Raw genomic sequence first — 27,072 nt, 5'->3', positions numbered from 1 at the left:
ATTTGTTAAGATGGGGAAAATTATTGGTTAGCTGTATAACAAAATACCTCAAAATGCAAGGAAGTAAAGTTATAATAATTTTGTGTTAGTAGCTTTGTGCTGGGTCCGTGACTCATCTCTGCTTCAGATGGTATCAATTGAACTCATTCATGCATTACAGTAAGATGGCAATTGATGGCATAACATCTTGTCTACTGTTGGTTGCTTGCAAAAGCAATGAAGAGGTAACTGGATCATCCAACTGACAAACCTAGGTTCATTTCTAAGGTGGTGGGTGGTGAAAGGATTCCTAAGTTCAATAAAAGAGGACAACTGTCAATGTAGAGATACTTTTCTTCATAATCTTATTGTGATATAATTGATACTATCTTTTAACTTTTTTGCAGGCATTATATTTTCCAATGGCCTTTGGCCAAAGCAAATTATGTGTCCATTGTCAGAAATAAGAGATGTATTTGATAAGAGATGCTTGATTTAGGAGCTGCAAAGTTACATTGTATAACAAACAGATATACATATAGGATCAGGAAGAAAATGTGACCAGCTTGGCATGTTACCACACTATATATTTTTCTCCTTTCCAGTCTTCTTAAATGTGAATTTATATTTAGAATCCTATACTACACAAAATTAAGAGTTTTGGCTGCTACAAAATTCTGTTGATACAGATATTTTTAAGATCAAATGCAGCTCATGGAAGAGAAATTTTATTCATTTTCCAAGTGAGTTACATAATCAATCTAAAATCCATTTGAGTTATATTTGGAGTCTCATGTACAGCAGCCCTAGAGCAAAAACTAGGTTTTGTTTCTAAATGTTGGCATTAATAAGGGGCAAGAGATGATGTTTGAGTTGAGAGCTAAAGAAAGTGGAGCATATAGTCATGCAAAGAAAGGATGGAAAGTATTTCAGGCAGATGGAAATAAACTCAATTTTGTGAATCCATTTTTGTGCGTTAGTGATCAATACACATATGAAAATGGAGATACCCAGTTCTTAATATGCATTATTGTTTTTGTGAGCTCATTTTTATGTATCAGTGATTAATAAACATGGGAATCTGGAGACACCCAGTGCTTCACATGCCATATTGTTTGTTTATTTGTTCTGCATTGAACAATAAGGCTGATAGTGAAGAATCCATATAGGCATCCAATAAATGCAGATGCAATGACTAAGGTACTAATGTAGTGAATAAATGGATGAACAAAAGTGAATATATGAATAATGAGAAAGAGCTAGACACAAAAAGGTGCAGACAGAAATTGGGGCGAATGCTGTGTAGGGAAAGGGAGGGAGGGAAAGAGAAAGAATTGAGAGAGGGAGAAGGAGAGGAAGTGGGGGAAGACTGACTAAACAGAAGGGGGGAAAGAGCTGGGGAAGAGCGCAGGAAAGGAAGCAGAGGAAAAAAAGAATTAGAGACAAATGGAAGTGGAGTTTGGTTGCTTAGCAGTTGCATCAGAGAAATTTAGCACTTCCTTTAAATACTAATTACTCTTTTTGCAATTCAGGAACAGGCCCTTCTGCACTATTAACTTGCCTGTTTTATTTTCAAACTTCAAATTTTTATTTTTGGAGGCGTATTTTTCTTTAAAAGAGAAATATGAAAGCCATATATGGACATGCAACTTAGATTTTAGTTGTTTCTTTTGGATTATTAGAGGTATTCTAAATTTATCAATTGTAACTGAAAGTTACTTTGCATTTCAAAATCTGCCAGGTGGTCTTAGTTTTCCTCTTTGAAAAATGAAGACCTGTTTCAAACATTGTTGGGAAATTTTTTTTAGGTGGGGTGAGTGGATGTTCATTCATTGTGCTCGTGGTCACTCCTGGCAGTGTTCAGGGGACCATATGGGGTGCTGGTGTTCAAATCTGGATCAACTCAGTTGAAGGCAAATGCTCTGCACTGTGTTCTCTCTGGTCCTAAGAATAACTGTTTTGCTCAGACATTGTGAAACTATTACTCTGGATGTATGTAGGAAATATATATATTCTGAGACAGAAAGCTAAAGTCTAGTTCAGAACCTGAGGTGCTTATTATGGATGCAGCTTCTAGATTCCCTCTTGAAAGCTGGGATCAAGTTCCTCCTGATGATTTTCTATGTCTAGAGAAGAGAGAGGATCACTACTAAGGCAGTGCATTCTTGCTTTTAGCATATACGTGATAGCTTCTAGACTATGCTTTTTCAGGAAGGAGATTGGACACACCCAGCAGTGTTTAAAGTTACTCCTAGCTCTGTTCTCAGAGATCACCCTGGCTCAGGGTAATATGCAGTTCCAGGGATAAACTGGGGAAGCCACATGCAAGGCAAGAACCTTAACCCTGTACTATTTCTCCAGCCTCATTTTTACTTCTGAAAGTATATTATTTAGTTTGAAAATAAGGTTTATTCAGTAAAAAGTCATATAATAGTTGAGGGCAATCTATGATGAAAATTTAGTTCAATAAGTGCTCAGGTGTGAGGATAAGAAGTTAAATCAAGTAAGATTTCATGGAGAAAAGATAGGTTTAAAGTGAAATAACCTAGGCTATGTCCAATGACCTGGATTATAATGCTGCAGAAATCTGATCAAGAAACAGGAGCAAACACTTGAGAGATTTGAGGGAAAGACAACTTCGAGTTAAGCATTCAGATTAGATCTGGCTAATGCCAAAGTGGGCTAAGCCATGAATACAGTTAACACAGAGTTTATACTTGTTAGATACAGGAAACACTGTTTCTAAGGAAAGGATTTTTCTATTTGACATACAAAAGGATTGCTAACGTATGTAATACTTGGTACAATCAGAGATTAATGCATTCTGCTTTAAGTTCCATATAGACATTTTCTAATTGTTTCTATGGCCCCGTTTCATTTCTGCTCAAGCAAACGGATGCATCTGGCTCTTCTGTGCTCATTTCTGGTCAGAACTTTATGACATAGTTATCTAGAATGGGTCATTCAGAGGTCCTGCATCTAGATTCCTGCTTCTGCTCCGAAATTTTGTGCTACAACAGAACAACCAGGACATAATCATATCAATATCCTACTCTGTTTTATCAGCCCACCTACTTTAAAATTTAAAAATGCTCACTCACCTGCCCATTCGTTAAAATGGGAAAAGATTTCTGCCTTTCTCTGAATCCTTCTTGAAGAGACCCCTCCCATAATCTCAGTTTCCCTGCTTTCTTTTCCCTTCCTTTTTCCTCCTTTAACTAAAATTGCTTATGAGTTTTAAAAGGGCTGGAGCGATAGCACAGCGGTAGGGCATTTGCCTTACAAGCGGCCAACATGGCTGACCCGAGTTCGATTCCTCTGCCCCTCTCGGAGAGCCCGGCAAGCTACCGAGAGTATCTCGCCCGCACAGCAGAGCCTGGCAAGCAACCCGTGACATATTCGATATGCTAAACACAGTAACAACAAGTCTCCACCCGTTACGTACTCGATATGCCAAACACAGTAACAACAAGTCTCATGATGGAGACATTACTGGGCCCGCTTGAGCAAATCGATGAACAAGGGGAGGACCCTGAGCGTGACCGTGAGTTTTAAAAAGAAAATAATAATGTAAAATAAAGACATGACGGTGGAGGAGATGGCTCGAAGGATTAAAGTAATTATGTCTTGCATATGCTCAGTCCCAAATTTAATTCCTGGTAGCCTGAGCACTGTCAATTGTAACCCTTGTGTTCCCCAATATTGCTGAGGACCCCAGCCTGAACAGCACAACATTGTCAGACCAAATACTGAACTATCAGGTCTCCAGAGTATCAGGTCAGGTATTGCTGGGAGCTGCTCAATTACGTCAAATAAATGAAGACATGAAATAAAGTCAAAGTTGAAATGAGGAGCTGAACTCTTGTATTCTGCTGTCTGAAACAAATCTGGATCTAATTCAATGGTCTTAACTTGTCTTTCTGTATTCTTCAGAGTGAAAAAACTGAAGGAGAGTGTTAAAGAGAAACGGGAACAAAGAGAAAGGGTAGACAAAGTTAAATTCAAGGTGATCAGCATACGGAAGCAGGCCCTGGAGGAACAGTTTGAAGAATGGATTGTAGACCCCAATGGAATGATTCCTATATTAGTGGTAATAAAATCATTTAACTGTGAAGGGAAGGTAGGGTGGATAAGAGCGTGACTGCCAGACTAATGAGTCAAATGCTAGAAACTTCCTTGAATTTTCAGTTCTGCTGCGGTAGATTTTTGATCCATGTGTCCATGGAGTCAATTTCTTCATGTTTTTCTTGAGCACTAAAAAAAATGGGCTGGAGAGACAATACAGGACTTAAGGTGCTTGCCTTGCACCCAGTCAAGGCTGATTCAATCCTTGGCACCACATATGGCCCCCCAAGCACTGTCAGGAGTTATCCCTAAGCACAGAGCCTGGAATAAGTCCTGGACATTGCTTGGTGAAGCCCAACAAAACCTGTCAGATCCTGGTTAAACTTCTGAACTATTGACACCGGCTAGTGTTCTAAAAATGTTAATTATAAACAGACACAGATTCCATTTGTTCTTGTGTGAGTCTTTGTGTGTGTGTGAGACAGAGACAGAAACAGAGGAAGGAAAGGAGAGAGGGAGGGAGGGTGAAAGTGGGAGAGAGCGAAACTAATCACTTGTGTGTACTAATAGATCATATCTTTTATTTCCAGAAAACAACTAGATTCCAAGAATTAAATGTTTTCTCTTAGTTATATATAGATATCAGAATACTTATTGGTGAGGTACAAGTCAAGGGAAAGGGAGATGATTCAAATAATAAAGTACAAACCTAGTATGAATGAGGCACTAAGTTCAGACCCTGCTTTGCATAGGTGTAGCCCTATTTAAAAAAGTAATAATGAAAGAGAAACCAAGGACAAGTTCATAGAACAAGTGCAGAGGGCCTGAACTGGAGGGCCTGGGTTCAATCATCTGAGCAATGCCTGGGAGGCCTGCAATCACCAAGCTCCTGAACACTACCAGGCGTGGCTTCAAAACCAGCCAAACAAAAATAATAATAAAAGAAAGAAGATAGATACAAGTCAAGTATAGTTTATGTTTAAAATTAATTATTAAAAGGAGAATAAGGCAGACAGGCCATAGATTGTGAGAAAATATTTGCAAAGACATCTGATAAACAACTATTCTACAAAGTATATTAAGAACTCTTAAACCTCCATAGTAAATGAGCAACTGATTACAAAATGAACAAAAGACCTGAACAACACTTCACCAAATAAGCACATGGAAAACTGCTTCAAGGCACATGTCTGTGGGAAAAGCAGTCCTAGTTTACAAAGCAACCAAGTTAGATCTCTGGAAGTGCTAAGAAGGTTTTGGAAGCGACATTTTCAGCATCCCCTTACACACAGAAAGGCTAGACTATCAAGGACATCTATGGGGAACCCTTTTTTTTTTCCTTTTTTTAATTTTAGTGAGACACCATGAGGCACAGTTATAGACTTAAAATTTTTGTACTTGGATTTCAATTATACAGTGACCAAATACCCATCCCTCCACCAGTGCCCATTTTCCACCACCACAGGTCCCAGTGGTCCCCTCCCACCCTCCATCCACCCATCCCACCCTGCCTCTGTGGCAGGGCATTCGCTTTTGTTCTCTCTCCTTTTGGGTGTTGAGGTTTGCAAAAGAGGCATTGAGTGGCAGTCGTGTTTGGTCTATAGTCTACTTTCAGCATGCTTCTCCCGTCCTGGGAGGATCCTCCCAACACCCTTTATTTGGTGCTCCCTTCTCTATCTGAACTGTCTTTTCCCCCAGCATGTGTGGCTGGCCTCCAAGCCATGGAGCAAACCTCCTGGTACTAATCTCAGCCACTCTTGGGTGTTAGTCTCCTGTTTTGGTACTTTATGTTCCCCAGATGAATGCAATCTTTCTATATCTATCCCTCTCCTTCTGACTCATTTCGCTTAACATGATACTTTCCATGTAGTACCACTTGTATGTAAATTTCATGACTTTATCTTTTCTAACAGCTACATAATACTCCATTGTGTAGATGTACCAAAGTTTCTTTAACCAGTGATCTGTTCTTGAGCACTCAGATTCTGGCTATTGTGAAGAGTGCTGCAATGAACAAACAAGTGCAGATGTCACTTCGACTATACTTTTTTGCCTCTCTGGTATATATGGGAAACCATTTTTTATTCCTTTGAGCACCTTATAAACTAAATGTTAATTATCACTAATTGTTTCAAGGGAGCACACCTGGCAGTGCATAAGGACTATTGCAAGCTCTGTGCTGGGGTTAGCTCCCAGCATGCTGGGGGAACAGCTGGTCCTGGGATTGAACCTGGGCTTCAAGGATGTAAAGCATTCCAGCGCATTGAATTAGGTCTCTAGCCCCTGTTATTACTATTTTTATGCTGGGCTAGATGGATTACCCAGTACCTAAATTGAAATAGGCCTTTAGATCTAAGATATTTTAGATTTTTAGTCTAAAATATTAAATATGTGGTAGTTGATGAGTAATATATAGTTTCTTTGATTTGCAGATTCAAAATGTTCTTCATGACTTTTTTAAAAATCCAGATTTCCAGCTTGGTAAGTCTATTGTTGCAATCTTCCTCCCTCCCTCCCTCCCTCCCTCCCTCCTTCCCTCCCTTCCTTCCTCCCTCTCTCCCTCCCTCTTTCCCTCCCTCCTTCCCTCCCTCCCTCCCTCTTTCCTTCCTTCCTTCCTTCCTTCCTTCCTTCCTCTCCGCCTTCTTCCTTCTCTTCTTCTTTCCTTCCTCCCTTTCTCCCTTCCTCCTTTGCTCCTTCCTTCTTTTCTCTCTTCCTTCCATCCTTCTTTCCTTCCTCCCTCCCTTCCTTCCTTCTTTCCTCCCTCCCTCCCTTCCTTCCTTCTGAATTAAGATGAAAAGTCAATGTTGAGAGAGATGTTACTCAAAGTTCTTGTAGATGTAGGATTTCCTACTCTTTCTAGATGAAGAGTGTGGAAAAGTAGAAGCATAAGTTATTTTTAATCTTTTTAGTCAAATTCCTCATTTAATAATAAATATCCTATAATATCCATTTATTCCCCATCTGTAGAAAATATTACTTAAATATACAAAAATTAAAAAATGAAATTGTCATAACTTGGCTTTAAAGGAGAAATATAAGGAAGAAAAACATGTATCATATTTTAATATATAAAGACTATTGCAACTTCACTAGAAAACAACGGAATGGTCAGACATTTGAATCTACCTATAATGAATGTTTAGAGATAATAAAGGCGCATTTTGGGCAGGAAAGATAGTTCAAGCATAAAGCACTTGCCTTGCATGTGCCCAATCCCAGTTCACTTCCCAGTGATATGTATGGTTTTCTGAGCATCACCAAGCATGTCCTCAAATATTTTTTTAAGTAAATTTGTGTTGAATTGACTGTAAGTTTGAAATTTTGAAATATAATGGCCAATGGATAGATCTGCTTGTATATGTAAAGTTTTCAAGAAAAGAAGAGCTGTGAACATGAGCAGATGCAGGTGTTGTGGATTGGAGCTCAGATTCAATGGGTGGGATCATCTCCCATTAAACAATTTTCTGAAATGGGACAAGTTCTTGGTCAGATTCCACAATGAAGCAAAGCACAATCATCTCACATCTTCATAGTAGCTACATTCTTGGAAGACTCAACAGCAAAATATAGCCTGTGTTTACCTGAAAATAGAGTTAGATTCTAGTGGCAAAATTATCATTCTAAGTGAATTTTTTTTTACCCTCCATATCTGGCTAGAGTAGCAGAGAGTGTTGGGCAGGAGCTCCCCATCATTGCAGCAAGAAAACTCCTCAAACTTCTACCATGCTCCTTGTGGGGAGAGGGAATCTATTTTCACATTTTTGAAAAAAAGAGATCGGAATGGGAAAGAGAGTCTAAGGAGAAGAACAGAGCCCTGAGTTCCATATTCAGCACCTTCTGACCACCACCCACACCCCAACACACATACAAACGCATGTAGTCCTGGCCCTGAAGCACCTCCAGGCCAAGGACAGAATCTACCAGGGCCTCAATGCTGGAGTGAGCATCACTGGGAGTGGCCCCAAGGGCTCCAAACAACACTGGGCCTGGTTCTTATAAAGATACACTAAAAAAAAAAATACATTCCCCATCATCCTTATTACTGGTCCCCAAAGAGTGATTTGTGCCTTTTTGACAACCTTTTAAATTTCTGCCTGTTTTCATACAAACCAAAAATGATTTTTTTCATAGTCAATTCCACCTCAATTTCCTTTTTAGAAAAAAAAATGCAGGGAAGCCTTCTTCATGATGCTTAGGGGCCTCAGATCCACTATTGGCTGCCTTCAAGCAGAGATGTCCTGATGGTTCTGTGCTAGGACCTGGATGAGGCCAGTGGTGCTGGGGACTCCCAAGTTTGGGTGATTGAGGGGTACAAGGGTCATACTCAGCAGTGCCCAGAGGTGAAGGTGGGGTACACAGTCAGTGCTGGGCATCGAACTTATGTCCTCATACCTTCCAGTTTGATCTATAACCCTATAAGAACTGTCCCAGCTTCAGGAAAAAAAAGATTGAAATAACTACTTTTATTCATTTATTCTTTGATAAGCTATAACCAGAGCTAGTTAAGAGAGCTATTAACTAGCTTGGCCATTGTTTGAAATGGTGATTAATTAATTAATTAATTATTTTTTTGGATTTTTATTAGTGAAACACCATGAGGTACAGTTGTAGACTTACAAATTTTTTTAAATTTATTTATTTATTGAATCACTGTGGGAAAAGTTACAGAGCTTTCAGGTTTAGGTCTCAGTCATGTAAATATCAAACACATTTCCCTTTACCAATACTTATTTTTAACCGCGAACCCCAATAGAACCCCACCTCCCACCCCTCCCAATTCCTGTGAGGCAGATGAGTTCTAGTTAACACTCTATCTACTTTGACTAGATTCATTGTTTCGATAAAGGATGCACCATTATTATTTAGAGTTTATGACCCCCACCCCCCAAATCAGACATGCTGAAAAAGCATTGTGAAATGATTTGCTTTCTACAGCTGGGTTTAAGAGTTAAATGATGTTGCGCGGCCGCAATAGCGGCCGTGCAGTTTTGGATTTCTGCTATTTTACTTATTAACCCTGGAAGTATTTCTATTAAAAGTTAGATAGTTAAGAGATTAGTTTCTGTGCTCTGGAGTCGTGGCCGTGCCGGAGAGCCGCTCGTGGGGGGCAACTGGTGACTTCGGCAGGGCGCGAAGGACGGACCGGAATGCCCCCCTTCCCATGAGGTCCCTGCCGCCCCCGACCCCCGGCTCAAACCTGCTGTCCACAAGGCTCCCGTGCGGCCGCCATCTTTCTTTCCAGAGAGGAGAGGGCGAATGGGGCAACACCCTTTCCCCTCCGGGCAGGCATGATGGCGCGGTTCAACACATAGTCCATTCGCTTTTCTGCTCCAAGCGGCTGGTTTTCTGCATTAAGTCCTTGTGCTTCTGGGGCCGTGGCCGTGCCGGAGAGCCGCCTATGGGGGGCAACTGGTGACCTCGGTCCGGCGTGAAGGATGGACCGGAACGCCCCCCTTCCCAAGACTTACAAATTTTTGTGCTTGGATTTCAGTTATACAATGATCAAGTACCCATCCCTCCACCAGTGCCCATTTTCCACTACCACATGTCCCAGTATCCCTCCCTCCCCATCCCCCCCCATCCCACCCTGCCTCTGTGGCAGGGCATTCCCTTTTGTTCTCTCCTTTTGGGTGTTGTGGTGAAATGGTGATTAATTTAGAGCAATTAGTTGGTAATGCCAGTTTCTTCTATTACCTCCAATACTGTATAGTACTTGTTTTCTCTACCAGTATTTCATTCAATAGCCCTTACAAAGTTCTGGATACTGTGTGATATGAGAAGAGGACTAAGCTTCCTGTCCTTAGGTTGCTCAAAGTCAAACCAAAGAGCAGATACTCCTCACTTTTACTGTTAGAAACCAGCTAATATGTGACCCAGGGACCAGTATAAGACTCATGCCTCGCTTTTGGCCAGTCCTAATTTGAACTGATCTGGCCACTCATCCCTCAGCACTGCAGTCCAAGGCCCTTGCATTGCTCTGCCAGCCCTCTTAGCTCAAAATAAAAGTAGCTAATATATAAGTTTATATAATATGAATATAGTTCTCTTGTGACCACAATGACTGATAATAACTTGCAGTTACAAAAAGTCAAAAGTGACCAAAGAATTTTGTTTTGAGGGGCTGGAAGTGATACTTGGCATAAACAGGAGAAGGCTAATCCCAGTGATGCGTAAACACAGGAACTCCACATGTAATCAGTGCTTTGCACTTTCTCCCCAGGCCCCTAAAGAATATTTTAAATACTCACCCTAATAGGCAGGAGATGGTGTTGTAGTAGAAGAAATCACAGTATTGGGTCTTTTGTCATGAGCTTTCGTACAATTTACATATTTGTCTCATGATAAGGTCAAATAAGTTTTAATTTAAAAATTTAAACTAACTGCCTCTTTCATAATTATTCATCATACTGTTAGACATAAACCTTTCATTATTCCAATTTATTATTTTGATTATATTATAATTTTATACACTGTATATATTTCCTGGACTTTTTTATATTTAATGTAGGAGTACTGCTATTTATTAAGTCATTGATTCAACTGATTGAATTGGGCATGAACTCCACATTACGTTTAAAATATTTTTAATTGAATATTCATGAGATAGACCATTACAAAGCTGTTCATAATTGGGTTTCAGTCGTACAATGATCCAGCACCCATCCCTCCACCAGTGTACATTTCCCACCACCAATGTCCCCTGTTTCCCTCCCACCATCCCTCAACACCTCATCCCCCCACCCTCAGCCTCCCTCTATGGGAGACTCTTTCCTTCTTGTTCTCTCTCTTCTTTTCCTTTTGTGCAATATGGCTTGCAATACAGGTGCTAAGAGGTCATGGCGTTTGTTCAGGACATTCAATAATTTTATTGGGATAGTAAAGCTGGAGTAGCTTTTCAATTGGGTGGCCGCTTTGGGGTGTGGGTATGACTGCCGTGGCTTCTAAAAGTGCAGGGAGGTGGGGGGAGGTAGCCCATCCCAACCCTGAGAAATCCTGGAGAGTTCAGTCACAAAATTTGCATATCTGAATTTTCAGCAGATTATACCTTGGTGAGGTCCTGAGATGGTGGAGTGGGCTGGGGTTATGGTGGTGATTTTGGATTGTGGAAGCAAGTGACTGCCAGGGGCTCTGCTTGGGCAGGCACCAGGTCAACCCGCCCCCTGCAATTTACCCCAGTGTGTTCAGCCATGTGCTGGTTCGAGATTAACTGTGGCTTTTGACCTCTTTTTAGATTTATTTATGGGTCTCTGAAATAAGGCATATATATATATATATATATATATATATATATATATGTTGGAGATGGTTTGTGGGCATGGCTCCCACATACCTAACTTTTGACTGTTTAATTTCTTGATAAACTTGGCCCAAGTTGTTGGGGTCTGGTCAAAGGCACAGCGCCAATTTGAGGGTGTCATGAAGCTTGAAGTCACCATCAGGCTGTTGATGCACTCGCCCTGAGGTACAGGTTGACCTATTGGAGGCACCATATTCCCCTTCCTGAACTTTTCTTATTCAAACCTATGAGTATAGTTGCAGATTCTTATCTATACTAACATCTCTGAAACTTCCCCATAAGCTCCAAATCTTATATGAAACTACTATAAGAAGAGTAGTTAAATGGAAAGAGAGAGAGAACAAAAGGGAATGCCCTGCCACAGAGGCAGGGTGGGATGCGGGGATGGGGGGGTGGGAGGGATGCTGGGACCTGTGGTGGTGGAGGATGGGCGCTAGTGGAGGGATAGGTACTTGATCATTGTAGAACTGAAACCCAAGCACAAAAATTTGTAAGTCTATAACTGCACCTCATGGTGTCTCACTAATAAAAAAAATGGAAAAGGCAAGTTACAGGTCAATAGAATTATGTTTGTGTATAGAAAACAAAGGATATATGCACATATATTTATACATGCATTTAGACATGCATAGAAATGTTGGGAGGATGACAGCAAGCTATTGGCAGTAGTGACTTATAGGGCAGGAGGACGTGCTAGCAGGAGGAAAAAAAGGTAGGTTTTCATACTTTACTGCTTATATTTTTGTGTTGAGTCTTTTGCTAAAAGAACATATTCATATACCATTTAATTAAAGGCAAGAGAATTATCCAAGAAGAAAGCTTACAAAGGTGCTACATTTTAGGACTTAGTAGAAAAATTCTAGCCTGAACCAACACAAATGGTTTTTACAGTCTTTTATATTATTGGTGTGCCTATTTCAACTTTATGCTGACCTGGACATTAAAAATGTAAACATGTTGCAGTTGGAGAGATAGTATAAGGGTTTGGATGCATGCACTGAATGAAGCTGATCTTAGTTCTATCTCTGGCACCATGTGGTTCCCAGATCAGCTCCAGATGTAACCCTGGAGACCACTGGACATAGCCAGGGGTGTCCAAGTAATTCCCTCAGGGCTTGAGCAATATTGCACTCTTGAGCCCTTGTAATATCACCAGTCCTGTTGTCCAAGAATTGCTAGTCTTGTCCAAGAATTCTCACTTGGGAGCTACCTCACCCCAGATGCAGGCATGTAGCTTTCAGTATTTTGCTTGGAAATAAGAGTGAAGAAGAATAAAAATTTTGGTAGGAATTAAAATGTAATGCAATTATATGTCAGTTACTTTAATCATAAACATTGGTTGATATTAGCTAAGACATAAAATTCTTTTTGGAATAGCTATTTTATTATATGAATATAAAATATAAATGATTAAAACTAAACTAACAACCCTTTTGCATAAATAGAAGAACAGTACCCGAAAATGACCATTGATTACTCAACGGAACCAAGATTGAACAAAAAGGAATTTGCAGAAGTAAGAATTTATGTTATTCAATATTTGAATCAAATTACTTTGTTATCAGTTATCTTTGGTGAAAATCACATAGATATTACTTAAAATTAAATTAGGTGAACACATAGTAATTTATTTTATTGACTGCAATATGTATACTTTGAAATATCTTAATTCCCCTTGAATTAGGCTTCATTATATATCAAATATTCTTTCAATTTCTTTTTAAATTTAGGTATAATTGATACATAAAATTATATTAGCTTCAAGCGTGTAATTTAGTGATTTGATATTTGTTTATATACAAAATGATTACTACAAATTAATCTAGTTAACATTCACTACCACAGAGAATTATGATTTTTTTCTTGAGATGAATACTTTTTTTTGTTATGGGATCAAAATAGTAGGGGTCAGGTGACCAATATGCAGTGCTGGGGAATCAAACCCAGTCTACCTTCATGCAATCGCTCTTTTTACCTATTGTATTATTTCTTCAGACCCAAGAGATGAGAACTTGTTTGTTTTAGGCCCACATCCAGCTGTTCTCAGGGTTTACTCCAAGCTCTGTACTCACTGATCACTCTAGGCAGTCCTCAGGGCACTATATGGCATTGAACCCTGGTTGATTGTGTGCAAGTCAAGTGCTTTGTCACTGTACTAGCTCTACAGCTTCAAGAGATAAGAAATTTTTTAAATCGACTATCTTAGCAACTTTTAAATATGTAATACAGTAATTATAAATTATAATCACTAGATTTTACATTTTATCCCAGCATTTCTTTCTATACTTAATGTGAAAGTAAGAAAATTTTCCATTGACAGTTTTTGGTAAGAGAAAAACTTAGATTTTTATGTCTAATGAAATGTACTTATAGAAATAATACTGAGATCTATAGCTGACAGAACAATTCTTTAGGATAAGACACTGTCCTATGATTATTGAATAATTGTTTGTCTGGAAATCATCTTTGAACTCTTTTTTCTGGCTTTTACAGATGAAAACAATGAGACTCAGAAAGATAAAATAACTTGAATATGTGCTCATAATTAGTGGAGCTGGGAAATTTGTATTCAGGCAGCTTGTTTTTAAAGTCTCCAGTCACATGTGAAGGGGTATGATTCACTTGCAATGAAATAAGCAAAATAGGCAATGATTTGGTGCCAGAGTCCTGAGTCTTCAGAGCCTGATTTTATATTTTTATATATTTTCCTTAAATCCTATTCGTTTTTTGCAATGAATTTCAGAACCAACACAACTTTCTCCTTTTCTTCTCCTGTCCTTACCTCTGACTCCATTAGTGGTAATGACTACATTATTAAAAGATTATTGGCAATAATTTCTGGAACTGCTTTTGAAATAATGACTAGACAGAAAATAACTAAGCAATATTATTCTTCATTTTCCTAGATCCTATATTTGTCTATTAGTCATAGGGTCAAACTAATGTGGGGGGGTAATTTAAACAACTTTAAATTAGTTTGGCCATTAAATTACTCCCACAATTCATTACTTGAAACATCTTATCTAAATCTTTCTTATGAGGCTAATATTTCCTCTGCTCTAAATCAACCCAAAGGCCAGCTACCACACAATGAGGAACAGTTCCTATGCTCCGGAGACCAGAATAATTCAAACTAGCCAATTTGGAACTGTTTACCCTATCCCGTCTTTTTTTCCTGAGGAAAATGCAATTAAGGCTTTCCCTTTCTGCTTTGCCTCTGTTTCCTCTATGGTTTGATGCAGAGCTGTGTTATCTCCTAAAAACCATGCATACTAAGGATTTCCTTTCAATGGTGTCTTCAAGTTGTCATTCAGTCAACTAAATTAAACACAAAAAAATACAAAAGAAACAAGTTATTCAGGGGATGATATGCAAAAGAACAAGCTATAATATTAAAATAGTTCAAAAAAGTCAAGGCTTACTTTAATATAGTAGCACTGTATGTTCATCAATTAGCTCGAGCGGACACCGGTAATGTCTCACAAAAAATTGTGAAACTTGTTGTTACTGTTTTTGGCATATTGAATATGTCATGGGGTGTAAAATCTTAGCACGCCGAAGGTTGTGTGTTCGCGGACTCTCTGGACGGCTCTATCTCACCGCCCGCATTCAGTGCTCTTGAGCTGCTGTGTGTGGCCTAGATCAGGACGGCTGTTGGCCAAGGGCATACGAAGGAAGAAATGAGGGCCAGGCTGGTCGATATCAATTGTAGCTTATTCCAATCTTCACTCCTGTCTCTCCTCTGCCTCCTTCTCTCCTGGGCCCCAATCTGGAACCCTTTCTCCTGACTCCGATTCTGGATCTCTGGAGCGAGCTCTCTCACTTCTGACTCTCTCCAAGCTTACATTCTTAGTTTACATAGCAGTCATGTAGGGTGGTGACACAAAGGTGGGTTGAACATTAACAAATCAACAAAGAGAGGTAAGACCACTCATCCTGGAGATTAACTCAAGGATAAAATCTCATCTAAAGAGATTACTCCAGATTACTAGGAGATCCGCTCAAGGGTGGGATCCTAATAAGGGTGTATTCTTTCCTCAGCCAGTAATCTACTTAAATAGTTGTAGTAAATCTACTTCTAATATTTCTAGCATGTCATTCTATGTGAGTACAGTAAGAGATATAAACATCTCACTATGCAGTCCTCAGGCCAGGTTAGCCTTCCTAGCCCCAGCAGGGTCCTAGTCCCATCGTTACTTACTTTTGGATCATGACAGCATTTGTCCATGATCATGCCTTCAACTTATAGTTGAGTATTGTGGCGCTTTGGCCTGGCCCATTTCGATGCCAGGGTAGCTCACAGCTTGTCCTGGGTCCATTCAATCCCTCGTCGGGACCCTGCTTTTGGGGTGCTAGGAACTAAGGACAACTGAGTCAAGAAAGCAGATGCCCAGGAGTAAATATTACTCAGAGTCAATCAACTCCCAAGTTACAAAGTATAAAATTAACTGTCTTCCTGTGTCCATACAGAAAGGACATTGCTTACAATACAAGTTCAGTGTCCTTAGAATGATCTGATTTTACAAGCTAACAGAATCTGATTAGGGAGAAAAGGTGATTAACTGGCTGAGGAGGAGAGCACAGAGAAGAGTTTACAGATAAACAGAGGAATGGTAGTGACTCAGGAGCACTGGGTTGGGTGTGACCTAAGCTACCTGAGGAAGGACAAAACAGTGTTATCCTACAATGGGGAGCTTGCCAGGCCTTGCCATGTGGGCAAGATACTCTCGGTAGATTTAATATAGTAATAAACATAATTTATATTTCTTTTACAAGGCCATGATTCTAGGTATCATTTGATTTTTTTAAATTATAGTTAAAGTAATATGTTTACAAGGTCTTGACATTTATGGTCTTGGTGCATGTACTTGATGCTTCTGTCTTACACTAGTTTTCCTAAAATTTGACAATTTAGTAAATTTTCTTATTTTTAAAATATAAAAGTGATACATAAATTTTATTATTTATATACCTAAATAAGAAAGGATTAGATTCACTTTATGAAATTTAAAATAGAAAGTACAAGGCAGAGAAATTTTGGGCCACATCAGGCTGTGCTCAAAATTTGTTAGTTCTGCACTCTGATAATTCCTGGCAGTGCTCAGGGCACCATATGAGGTACTGGGGTTGGAACCCGGGTCAGCCACATGCAAGGTAAGTGCCCTACCATCTGGCATATGACTCTGGCCTCAGGAAGAGACATTTTTTAATTCACAATTAGTTTTAATGACTACATGATATCCTATTACATAATTATAATTTAAAAAATAATTTATTATTGGACTCTTGGTTTCTTATTATTCACCATAAATATAGTATAATATCTACATGTAAATCTTGTTTACAGCTTGATTTGGACTCCATTATATCCCCCATTCACATATTGAGGCTCTTATTTCTAACATGATTTTATTAGGAAATAAGATATACAGGGCCAGAGTGATAGTACAAAAAGTGGGGCACTCATCCTACATGCAGCCAACCCAGATTCTACCCCTATATGGGGGGCCGTATATGGTCCCCCAAGCCCACCAGGAGTGATCTTTGAATACAGAATCAGGAGGAAGCCCTGAATACTGGTGGGTGTGGCCCCCAGACCAAAAACAAACAATTAAACAAACAAATAAGATCTATAGAAGGTAATTAAGGTTAAATGAATTAGTAAATGTAGAGTCCCAAATTTAATTTACCAAAGGGTGTAGGAGAAAATTCCTCTTTCACTTTTGGTTGCTGTTGATATTCTTTGAGCTGCAACACCAGTCTCTGAGTCTGTGATCACTCTGCCCCCTCCTCTTCTGAGAACTTTCTTCTAAGGAATGTGATTACATTTAGATAATCCTGGATAATCTAGGATAATCTCACCTCACCTTAATTTAATCTCTTTTCTCCATATATATCAATATTTACAGGACTGGAGCATAGCACAGCAGGTAAGGTAAGGTGTTTGCCTTGTAGCAGCTGCCTCGGTTGGCCCAGATTCGATTCCTCTGCCCTTCTCGGAGAGCCTGGCAAGCTACCGAGAGTATCTCGCCCGCTCGGCAAAGCCTGGCAAGCTCTCCATAGCGAATTCTATATGCCAAACACAGTAACAACAAGTCTCACAATGGAGATGTTACTGGGCCCGCTCAAGCAAATCGATGAACAGCGGGAGAACAGTGCTACAGTGCTACAGTCAATATGTGCAGGTTCCAATACAGGATGTGGTATTTTTGGAGGGCATTATTTAGCCTCCTACACAAACCTTTCAATTCAATTATTTAAAACGTACAAATTGGGGTGATAGTGTAAAGAGCTGGAACACCTGTTTTGTCTGTAGGAGCCCCAGGTTTGATCACTGGCACTACATGGTCCCCAAAGCACTGCAGTAGGAGCAATGTTTAAGAACCACTGGGTATGTCCCAAAATAAAATAAAAAAAAATAAAATGTACTATTCTGAAAGTTCTACCTAAATAACATTACCAAAAAAATTGAACAAGGAAATAAATGGAAATAACCAGAATACAAGAGCGATAGCACAGCGGTAGGGCGTTTGCCTTGCACGCAGCCAACATGGCCGACCCGAGTTCGATTCCTCCGCCCCTCTCGGAGAGCCCGGCAAGCTACCGAGAGTATCTCGCCCGCACAGCAGAGCCTGGCAAGCTCCCCGTGACGTATTTGATATGCCAGACACAGTAACAACAAAGTCTCCAGTGGAGATGTTACTGGGCCCGCTCGAGCAAATCGACGAACAACGGGAGGGCCTTTACCTTTACCTTTACCTTTACCTTACAAGACAAAATGGTAGCAAACGCTCATGTATCAATAACTACCCTAAATGTAAATGAACTAAACTTACCAATCAAACCACAGAGTAAAAGATAAATAGGGCTGGAGAGATAGTATGGAAGTTAAAGTTGCCTGCTTTGTATCCTGACTACCCCCCATTTGAATACCTGGGACCATTTATGCCCCCAAGTAGTTAGTTACTCCTGAGCATAGAACCAGGATGAGCCTCTGAGCACCACAGAAACTGGTCCATATCCCTGTCCCCCCCCTCAAAAGGCACAAAGTGGCAAATAGATTAAAAACAAAATCGGGGATCAGAGTGCTAGTACAGAAGGTAGGGCCTTGTACCTAGTCAACTATGATTCGGTTTGATCCCTGGCATCCCATATGGTTCCCTGAGCACTGCCAGGAGTGATCCCTGAGCACAGAGTCAGGAGTAAGCTTTGTGCACAGCTAGGTGTGGCACCAAAAATAGAAATCTAACTCTATGCTGCTTACAAGGGACTCAGTTTAGTTATAAGGACACATTGTATTCCAAGCTTGTGAAAATATTTTAAAGAAAGGAACTCTATTATTTTGATATAATAAACTTTTCGTAAGAAAAGGAAGCAAGAAACCTAGGGATAAGGATAGACATCATCTAATGATAAATGGGATCAATACAGAAGGAACACACAATAATTAAGAATAAATATATGACCAGTATAGTAGCATTGAAATCGAGAAATTAAATATTAACACACCTAAAAGGAGACATTGACAGCAGCACAATAATAAGGAACTTTAACGCCCACTCACAGTGTTGGACAGATCAGACAGACAGAAAATCAACATGGAGACAGTGATAAATTAGGTCAATGAACTTGACAGATATTTACAGAGCATTCCATGCACAAACAACAGAATACACATTCTTCTCAAGTGCTTGGCTGATATTCTCAAAGACAGGAAATATGTTAGAATACAGTTTCAATAAAATTACAAAGATTGAAACCATATCAAGCATCTTATCAGCTCATATTATGTGAAACAAAAATCAGTTTAAAGAAGAAAGATTGCAAATTTGCCAAGAATAAACAACATGCTATTTGGGTCAGTGAGGAAAAGTTAAAAAAGAAATTCTTGGGTTTCAGTTAGTACAGCGGGTAGGACACTTGCCTTGCACACATCTATGATCCCCTAAATCCTGCCAGGAGTAATTTCTGAGCTCAGAACCAGTAATAAATCCTGAGCACATGCTGGTGTTTCCCAAAAATCAACATGAAAAGGAAATAAGAAATAGCTTGAGGGCTGGATTTATGGGTCAAATGGTGGAGGCTGTGAATTCAGTCCCTGGCACTGCATGGACCCCCCAAACACTTCTTGGGATTCCTGATAGCCCCCAGCACCATCAGGTCCAGAGCTCAATAGTGTGGGGGCCCAGGCTGTGGACTGTCAGACACTGAGCTGAACCGTTTCCAGGAATGGTCCCTGCCCCTCCCCCCCACACACACACCACCTCAGCATCATTGGGTGTGACCTCGCTTCTAAAAAAAGATGCAAAATGAGAAAGAAAAGTGCCTGCCATAGCTGTTGGCTATGAGGAGGTGAGAAGGAGGGAAACTGGGGGCACTGGTGGTGGTAAATGTACACTGGTGAAGGGACAGGTGGTAGAACATTGTGTGACTGAAACCCAATCATGAACAACTTTGTAACTCTATATATCATGCTGATTAAATTTAAAAAAAAGAAGGAAAACAACATGGAAATAAAAGAAATTGAAGACACAATTTATTAGAACCCCCAAAATCAGTACACTAAGAGGAAAGTTTATAACAATCAAGATCTACTTCAGGGAATTGGGGATGTAATATTGTATGTCAAAAGCTCAACTATGAATAACTTTATAATTCATGGTGTTTTAATAAAATAAAAATCTGAAATTTAAAAAAATATGCTTCAGGAAACAAGAAAAATTACAAATAAAATATATGCCATAGTCTGCATCTAAATAAACCAGAGGGGGGAAAATAGAAAACACCCAAATTGGTAGAAGAAAGGAAATAATAGAAGTCAGCAGAAACAAAGTTAAAAACACAAATTTAAAATGTCAAAAAATAATGGAATAATGAATGTCCAAAGGCAACAGAAACAAAAACTGGCATTCAGTAGGAAGCCTTCCACAGGAGGAGGGGAGAATTAAGATGAGGTGGGGGACACTGGTTAGTACCAGATGAATTCATTAGTAAAGTCTACCCAACTTTGAAAGAAAAATTAATACCAATCCTCAAACTCTTCTGAATAACTAAAAAGGAGGGAAAGTGTTCAAACACACTCTATAAAGCTAATAGTATACTGATACTGAAACCTGATAAAGATGACAGTATCTCTAACTAATCAAGGTGCAAGAATCCTCAACAAAATATTAAATTTCAACAATACATTAAGAGAACCAATTACTGTGATCAAGTTGGATTGATTACAGTGATGTAAGTATGGTTCAATACACACAAATCAATAAACTTGATGCACCAGTATACCACATGGTCACCTGAACACTGCCAGGAGTCATTATTGAGTGCAGAGCTAGGAGTTACCCCTGAGCATCGCCAGGTGTTGGCCTAAGAACAAAAATTAAAACTACAAAGACCAAAAATAATCATATGATTAGACACATTATAATAGACACACTAAAAAGCCTTAGACAAGATTGTCTATTGCAGTATTATGTACAGTTGCCAAGAACTGAAAACAACCTAAACACCCATCTACTGATCGCTGGATACAAAACCATATTATAAACACAGTGGAATGCTAGTCAGTTCTGTACTGTTTTTTAAAGATGAGGTTCTGCTATTTGCTACAACATGAGTAGACATAGAGAGTATTGTGCTTAGTGAAATAACTCAGAGACTGTACAATTTCACTCATGCAGTATATTAAGGAAATGAATGAATAAAAAATACCTTTAGACTATAAAACCAATTAGGGAAGGGGACTCTGGGTAAATAGGCAAAACGAACCAATTATATGGTTATGAAAGAATTACATTTAGAGTGGACTTACACGTGGGTTTATATTTAATGTAATATATCTACATCTTGATTTGTAATGATGCATACCTGAGACATAGAAATATAATGAAAGTTGCTTCAATTTTTATAAAATAAAATGTATAATTCAATGGGCCAGAATGATAGTACAGCATCTAGGGTGCTTGCCTTGCATGTGGTGATCTGGGTTCGGTCCCTGGCATCCCATATGGTCACTCCAGGCACCTCCAGGAGTGATCCTGAGTGCAGAGCTCAGGAGTAACCCCTGAGCATCGTTGGGTGTGACCCCAAAACAAACCATAAAAGAAAATGCAATTCAGCATTTTAGCATATTTGCAAAATGAAGAGAAAGTGAGGGAAAGTATGGAATTATTGAAATTGAATATATCATGAAAGTTATTCTAAAAATCACGCAAAGCTGGATAAAATCGGAATAGGGTCAGGAAGTGGAAGGATTAAAATATATGCAAATTAAGGGCAACACACATCACAAAAAGACAAATAGCAATGAACAAGTGCAAAACATTTTGTACTATATTCATCACCATTGAGGGATAAATAAAGGAAAAGAACATATGGGGGCACATTTCATGGAGGAAACTCATCTGGTGCTCATGAGTTTTTTATTTCTTCCACCTGCCATGCCTTGTGCTGCCTTCCTTTTAAAACAATCTTAATAACAATGCTTCAGACACTTTTATATTAACAGAAACTATTTAAAATGTAGAGTGTACTGGTTTATTTTAGATTATTTTTGTTTTGTAAGCATTTAGACATAGAAAAACGTTTGGGAATATGCCAAGCTCATTTAAAATTTTCAGAATACTATTGTTTTTAAAAGACATCCCAGGAACTATGCATCATTAAAGTTGGGTCCAGAGAGACCCAGCACAACTGGCGAGGTGTTTATATTGCACACAGCCACCTGGGCTTCGATTCCAGGCATCCCATACGGTCCCCTGAGCTCCCACAGGAATAATCCCTGAGCACAGAGAGAAGAATAAGCACTGAGAATTGCTGGGTGTGATTCCTCCACCTCTTCCCAAAAAGACATTTTAACACTGGTGCTAAGAAGTTCAAATAGATACTATGTTTCCCACACAATTATTACTATTTTGGTTTTTGCACCATACCTGGAAGTTTTCAGGGGTTACTCCTGGCTCTGCACTCAGGAATCACTCCTGGTGGTGGTCAGTGATCTGTATATGATGCTGAGGATTGAGCCCAGGTTGACTGCATGCAAGGTAGGTGCCTTATCTGCTGTACTGTATCTCCAACCCTTCACCTCCCACCCACCAGCCCTGCTCTAAAGAAACTTTTAAGACACAGAAGACTTAATCCTTTGACTTAACTGGACTTCCTTTGGCAAAACGAACTCCGTTATCTTGTGTAATTCTTGCAAGGAGTAAACCAGTGCTAATAGGTGTATTGTTACTAAAATCTCCAGGTTTCAGTCTTACAGAGGATCTGTCTTTTTATTTCACTACTTGGTTGGTCAAATTGTCAGCAGAATAAAACCACTTCAGGTATATTCATTTATCTAAACATAATTTAAGGGCTGGAGCACTTGTTCAGGTAGGCTGCTCACCTTGAACCCAGCTGACCGGGGTTCAATCCCCAGCACCCCATATAGTTCCCCAAGCCTGCCAAGAGTAATCCCTGAGCACAGAGCCAAGAGTAAGTATGGAGCACCACTAGGTGTGGTCCAAAATCAAATAAACATCATTTATGTGGTAGTAGAAAATTTAATTGAATTTTTAGATTATAGTCTTTTTAAATTTCCTGGAATTGTCAGTCTCTATAAATTTCCTTAGTTTTGATAAACAACTTCCTAGTAATCTACTTTAAGAGATATTCAAAATAAATATAAACATATCTAAATGATTCGTGGTACAACTTAAGGCAAAGTTTATCTTTAGCTGTTAAAGTGCTGATGACAGTCTCATAAATGGCTGTGTGCTCCTCTCAAAAAAAAAAGTTTCTCTAAGTAGATTGAAACTTGAAACTCATTTTCCAAACAGAAACAATATTTAATATAGTAGCTAGAGTCCTTAGTTTCAACCTATCTAAAAGAGGGTTCTTAATAAGAGAGGTTATTTCTGGGGTGTGGATGAGGCAATGCTCCCTGAGGAAGGTCATAGTGATACACCACAGAAAGAGAAACTTTATGTCCAAATTCTTAGTGATGACTCCATATAAGAAATTTACTGTGAGAGGGAGGGAGTTCAAGGAGTGAGAAGGAAGGGCATCTTGATATAAAGGGGAGGAGAGCCTATCATGGTCTCCCAGAGCTGCAAACTCATGCTCAGATGAGTCAATGGGAATTAGAACTCATGACAATACACTTGCAAGATTGCAATACAAACATTAGCGTACTACACCAATTAAGAGCGTGCGCGCGCGCGCGCGCGCGCGCGTGTGTGTGTGTGTGTGTGTGTGTGTGTGTGTGAGAGAGAGAGAGAGAGAGAGAGAAATAGGCCTCTTACCCTCAAAGTAAAAGTTTAGATTCTACTTCTTTAGAATTGAACTGATACTTTGGAACATACATGTCTATTCATTTTTTTGTATTATTCACTCATACTCCTTAATTATTTAAAAAGGAAAATGCAAACTCTATATTTGAACATTTTGTTTATTTTTTGGCCACACCCAGCAGTGCTCATGGATCACTCCTGGCTCTATACTACCTGGGTGACTCCTAGTAGTGCTTAGGAAACCATGTACATAGTGCCAGGGATTCAACCAGCATTGGCTGTATGCGTGGTAAGTGCCGTAACCCCTGATCTATCTCTCTAGCTCAAACATTTTGTTTTCTTATCTTTTAAAAGAACCACATTAACTTGGTCTTTCACTTAGGTTCCAGCAACCTCTATGACAAACTTCTGACGTGTCCACAGGCCCACATCTACATCCAAACTGCATTCATATCCCTTCCCATCCATATCTCAGTGCTCACTCAACTTTCCAAGAGAGGTTGACCTCCCACCGATATCTCTTGGAATTGGGGGACTCTCAGAACTGAAAGAGGATTCGCCTCTCTTCCACTTAATTCATGGCCACCTCCCAGAGCCTCTGCTTCTTCATTCAACTTTCTAGGCCCACATCCATCCCCTATGCTTATAACTTTGCTTACCACTGCTTGTACCCTGAATCATGGGTCACAGCTCATACTGTGCATACTCATACCTCTTATTACTGGGTGAGGACTAGTAGGGAAGGAAAAGACCTCAGTTCAATCAATCTCTTGCAGGGGAATTCAGGGGAAAATTACAAAAATTCATTCTCAGAACACAGCATACACAACCAGGAAGCCCTAAAGGAGCCTACCAAATTGAGTGAAGATGATATTATGGAAGGCTATTGCTGCTAATAACCAGCTCTGTTACCTCTCAATGACTGTATGACTATACAGACACCATGATGAGGTTATTTAATGAGCTGCAATAACCAATGGGACAGGTAGTCAGGAAAGCACAGAAAAATATGAGACTGGAAATGAGAAACTACAATTAGAAGTGACAGAGAAACAGAAATGAAGAGCATCATAGATGAAATTTAAAAACTCAGTAGACGGCATCAACAACAGAGTAATATCTGCTGAGGGAAAAACCTATGAGCTCCAAAATGAGATTCAGTAACCCTCTAGAAAATAACAAAAAATTGGGGGTGGGGATCTGAAAAAGAAATGAACAGCACACTAGAGACTGTGGATGAATTCAAGGGGAATAATAATAATAATATAATAATAATAATAATAATAATAAGAAGAAGAAGAAGAAGAAGAAGAAGAAGAATCATGAGAGTCCTTGAGGAACAAGAAGTGAATTTGACAAAGGAAAAACACTATTCAAAGAAATCATAGAAAAGAATCCCCAGTATTGAGAAGTGTTCGCAATCAAATCCAAGAGTCCTGAAGGGTTTCAGTGAAAATAGACCATTAATGATGATAATAATAAAAACTCCAAGATACAGTATAGTCATAATGCTGAAAGTCAAAGACAGAGATAGAATATTGAGAGCAGCAAGATCAAATTAAATAACTCTCATACAAAGGAATACCCATATGAATCACAGTAGATTTCCAGCATTAGAACAGGGATTAGGGTGCTTGCCTTGGATGTGTTCAACCCTGGTTTGATCTCCAGCACCACATATGGTTCCGTGAACACAGCCAGGAATGAATCCTGAGGACAGAGCCAGGAGTAAGCTGGGTGCTCATATCAGATCTATTGAATGAGACTCTACAGGCAGAAGAGAATGACAGGATAGAGTAAAAAAAAAAAAGTCAAGGAACTCCGCAACAAGAATACTCTATCCAGCTAGATTGATCACTTGTTCACTTGGCATCCTGTTACTCATCAATTTGCTTGAGCTCGCACCAGTAACGTCTCCATTCATCCCTGCTGCATGCTAGTGTAGCCCAATGGTGTCTCCTTGCTCCAGGAACATAAAGAGCCTCAAATCAATCGTTTAGGGTCTTGACGAAGTCTGACCATCTCATAGGTGGGCAGCCACACGATCTTTTGACGTCCCATGGAATCCAGTTGGTAACAGCTCTAGTCCAGTGTTCGTCTCCAAATCGCATTACGTGTCCAGCCCATCTGATTTTTGACCACTTGGCAAATGAGACAGTGTCCCTGATTCTTGATTGTCGATGGAGGTTGGAACTCTGGATTCTTTCTCTCACTTGAGTGAAGTGTATTACTCCAAGCATAGCTCTTTCAATTCCTCTCTGGGAGACCTGAATAGCATTCTAATCCTGTTTTCGTAGGGCCCAGGTCTCTGAGGCGTATGTTAATGCAGGAAGAGAAGTGGAATCGAAGAGATGTGCCTGGAGCCAGAGGTTCTTCGTCCTTTTAGCTATTTCTTCGACGTTCTTGAAGGCATTCCAAGCCGCTCTCTTCCTCCTGCACAACTCAGGTGCCAGGTCATTCGTCATGTTGACTTCTCGACCTAGGTGCACATAATTGTTGCATTTGGAGATGTTAGTCCCATTGAGAGTGAATGAATATCAGGAATGCGACCGTTTCACATAAACATTGTCTCTGTGAGATTCAGCTGTAGTCCGATCTTTCCACACTCACGGTCGAAGTCGGCCAGCATTTGTGCCACTTGGCTAATGTTTGGTGTTATTAGAACAATGTCATCAGCAAAGCGGAGGTGGTGTAGTTGCTGACCACCTATCTTCACTCCCATTCCTTTCCATTCCAGTTGTCGCATTATGTTCTTGAGGGTGGCACTGAAGAGTTTCGGTGAAATGGTTATCACCCTGCCGAACCCCTCTCTTGACATGGATGATCACTTCCTTGTAGAATGGTGAGATCCTGGTAGTGAATTCGTAATATAGCTCATGGAGGATCCTGATGTATTGAGTTTGAACGCCCAGTTTGGGTAGGGCTTCAATGACTGCTTCAGTCTCAATAGAATCAAAGGCCTTCTTTAAATCAATGAACGTTAGACAGAGCAGCATCTTGAACTCCCGAGAAACCTCAAAGAGCTTGGTTACCGTGTGGATATGGTCAATCGTGCTGAATCCTTTTCAGAACACTGTTTGCTTGCGTGGTTATCCTTCATCTAGTGTTCTGCCAATCCTATTCAGGATGACTTGAGTGAACGGCTTATAGACGACAGACAACAGGGAGATTGGGGAACAGTTGCCAATGTCGTGGATGTCTCCCTTCTTGTACAGTAGTATAGTCCTGCTGGTTTTCCATTGGGACAGAACCTTACATTCAGACAGGTAGCGTGTGAAGAGCCAAGCCAGTGTATTGATGAGTACTGACGGCAGGTTCTTCAGGTGTTCAGGTCTGACCTTGTCTGGGCCGGGTGCTGTTTGTTTCTTTACCGACTAAATGACATGTCAGATTTCATAAGAGAGAACATTGGGAACGACATATCCATCCTGCAGAATCTGGATTGTGGGCAGGTGGACG

The 27,072-nt window shown here is 39.8% G+C and overlaps 1 protein-coding gene across 1 annotated transcript in view; it reads left to right on the top strand.

Annotated features, from left to right (window-relative positions):
* Positions 1-27,072, top strand: part of EFCAB5 (EF-hand calcium binding domain 5) — a 94,917-nt gene that overhangs the window by 5,990 nt on the left and 61,855 nt on the right. Inside the window, exons 2-4 of the mRNA XM_056126507.1 lie at positions 3,913-4,069; positions 6,477-6,525; positions 12,787-12,857. Coding sequence (XP_055982482.1) covers positions 3,913-4,069; positions 6,477-6,525; positions 12,787-12,857 — 277 coding nt within the window. The remainder of the gene's footprint in view (positions 1-3,912; positions 4,070-6,476; positions 6,526-12,786; positions 12,858-27,072) is intronic.

Source organism: Sorex fumeus, unplaced genomic scaffold, assembly GCF_029834395.1.
Source record: "Sorex fumeus unplaced genomic scaffold, SorFum_2.1 ptg000063l, whole genome shotgun sequence".
Lineage (NCBI taxonomy): Eukaryota > Metazoa > Chordata > Mammalia > Eulipotyphla > Soricidae > Sorex > Sorex fumeus.
The sequence above is the reverse complement of the archived record's forward strand: the minus strand, read 5'-3'. Positions and strand labels throughout refer to the sequence as shown.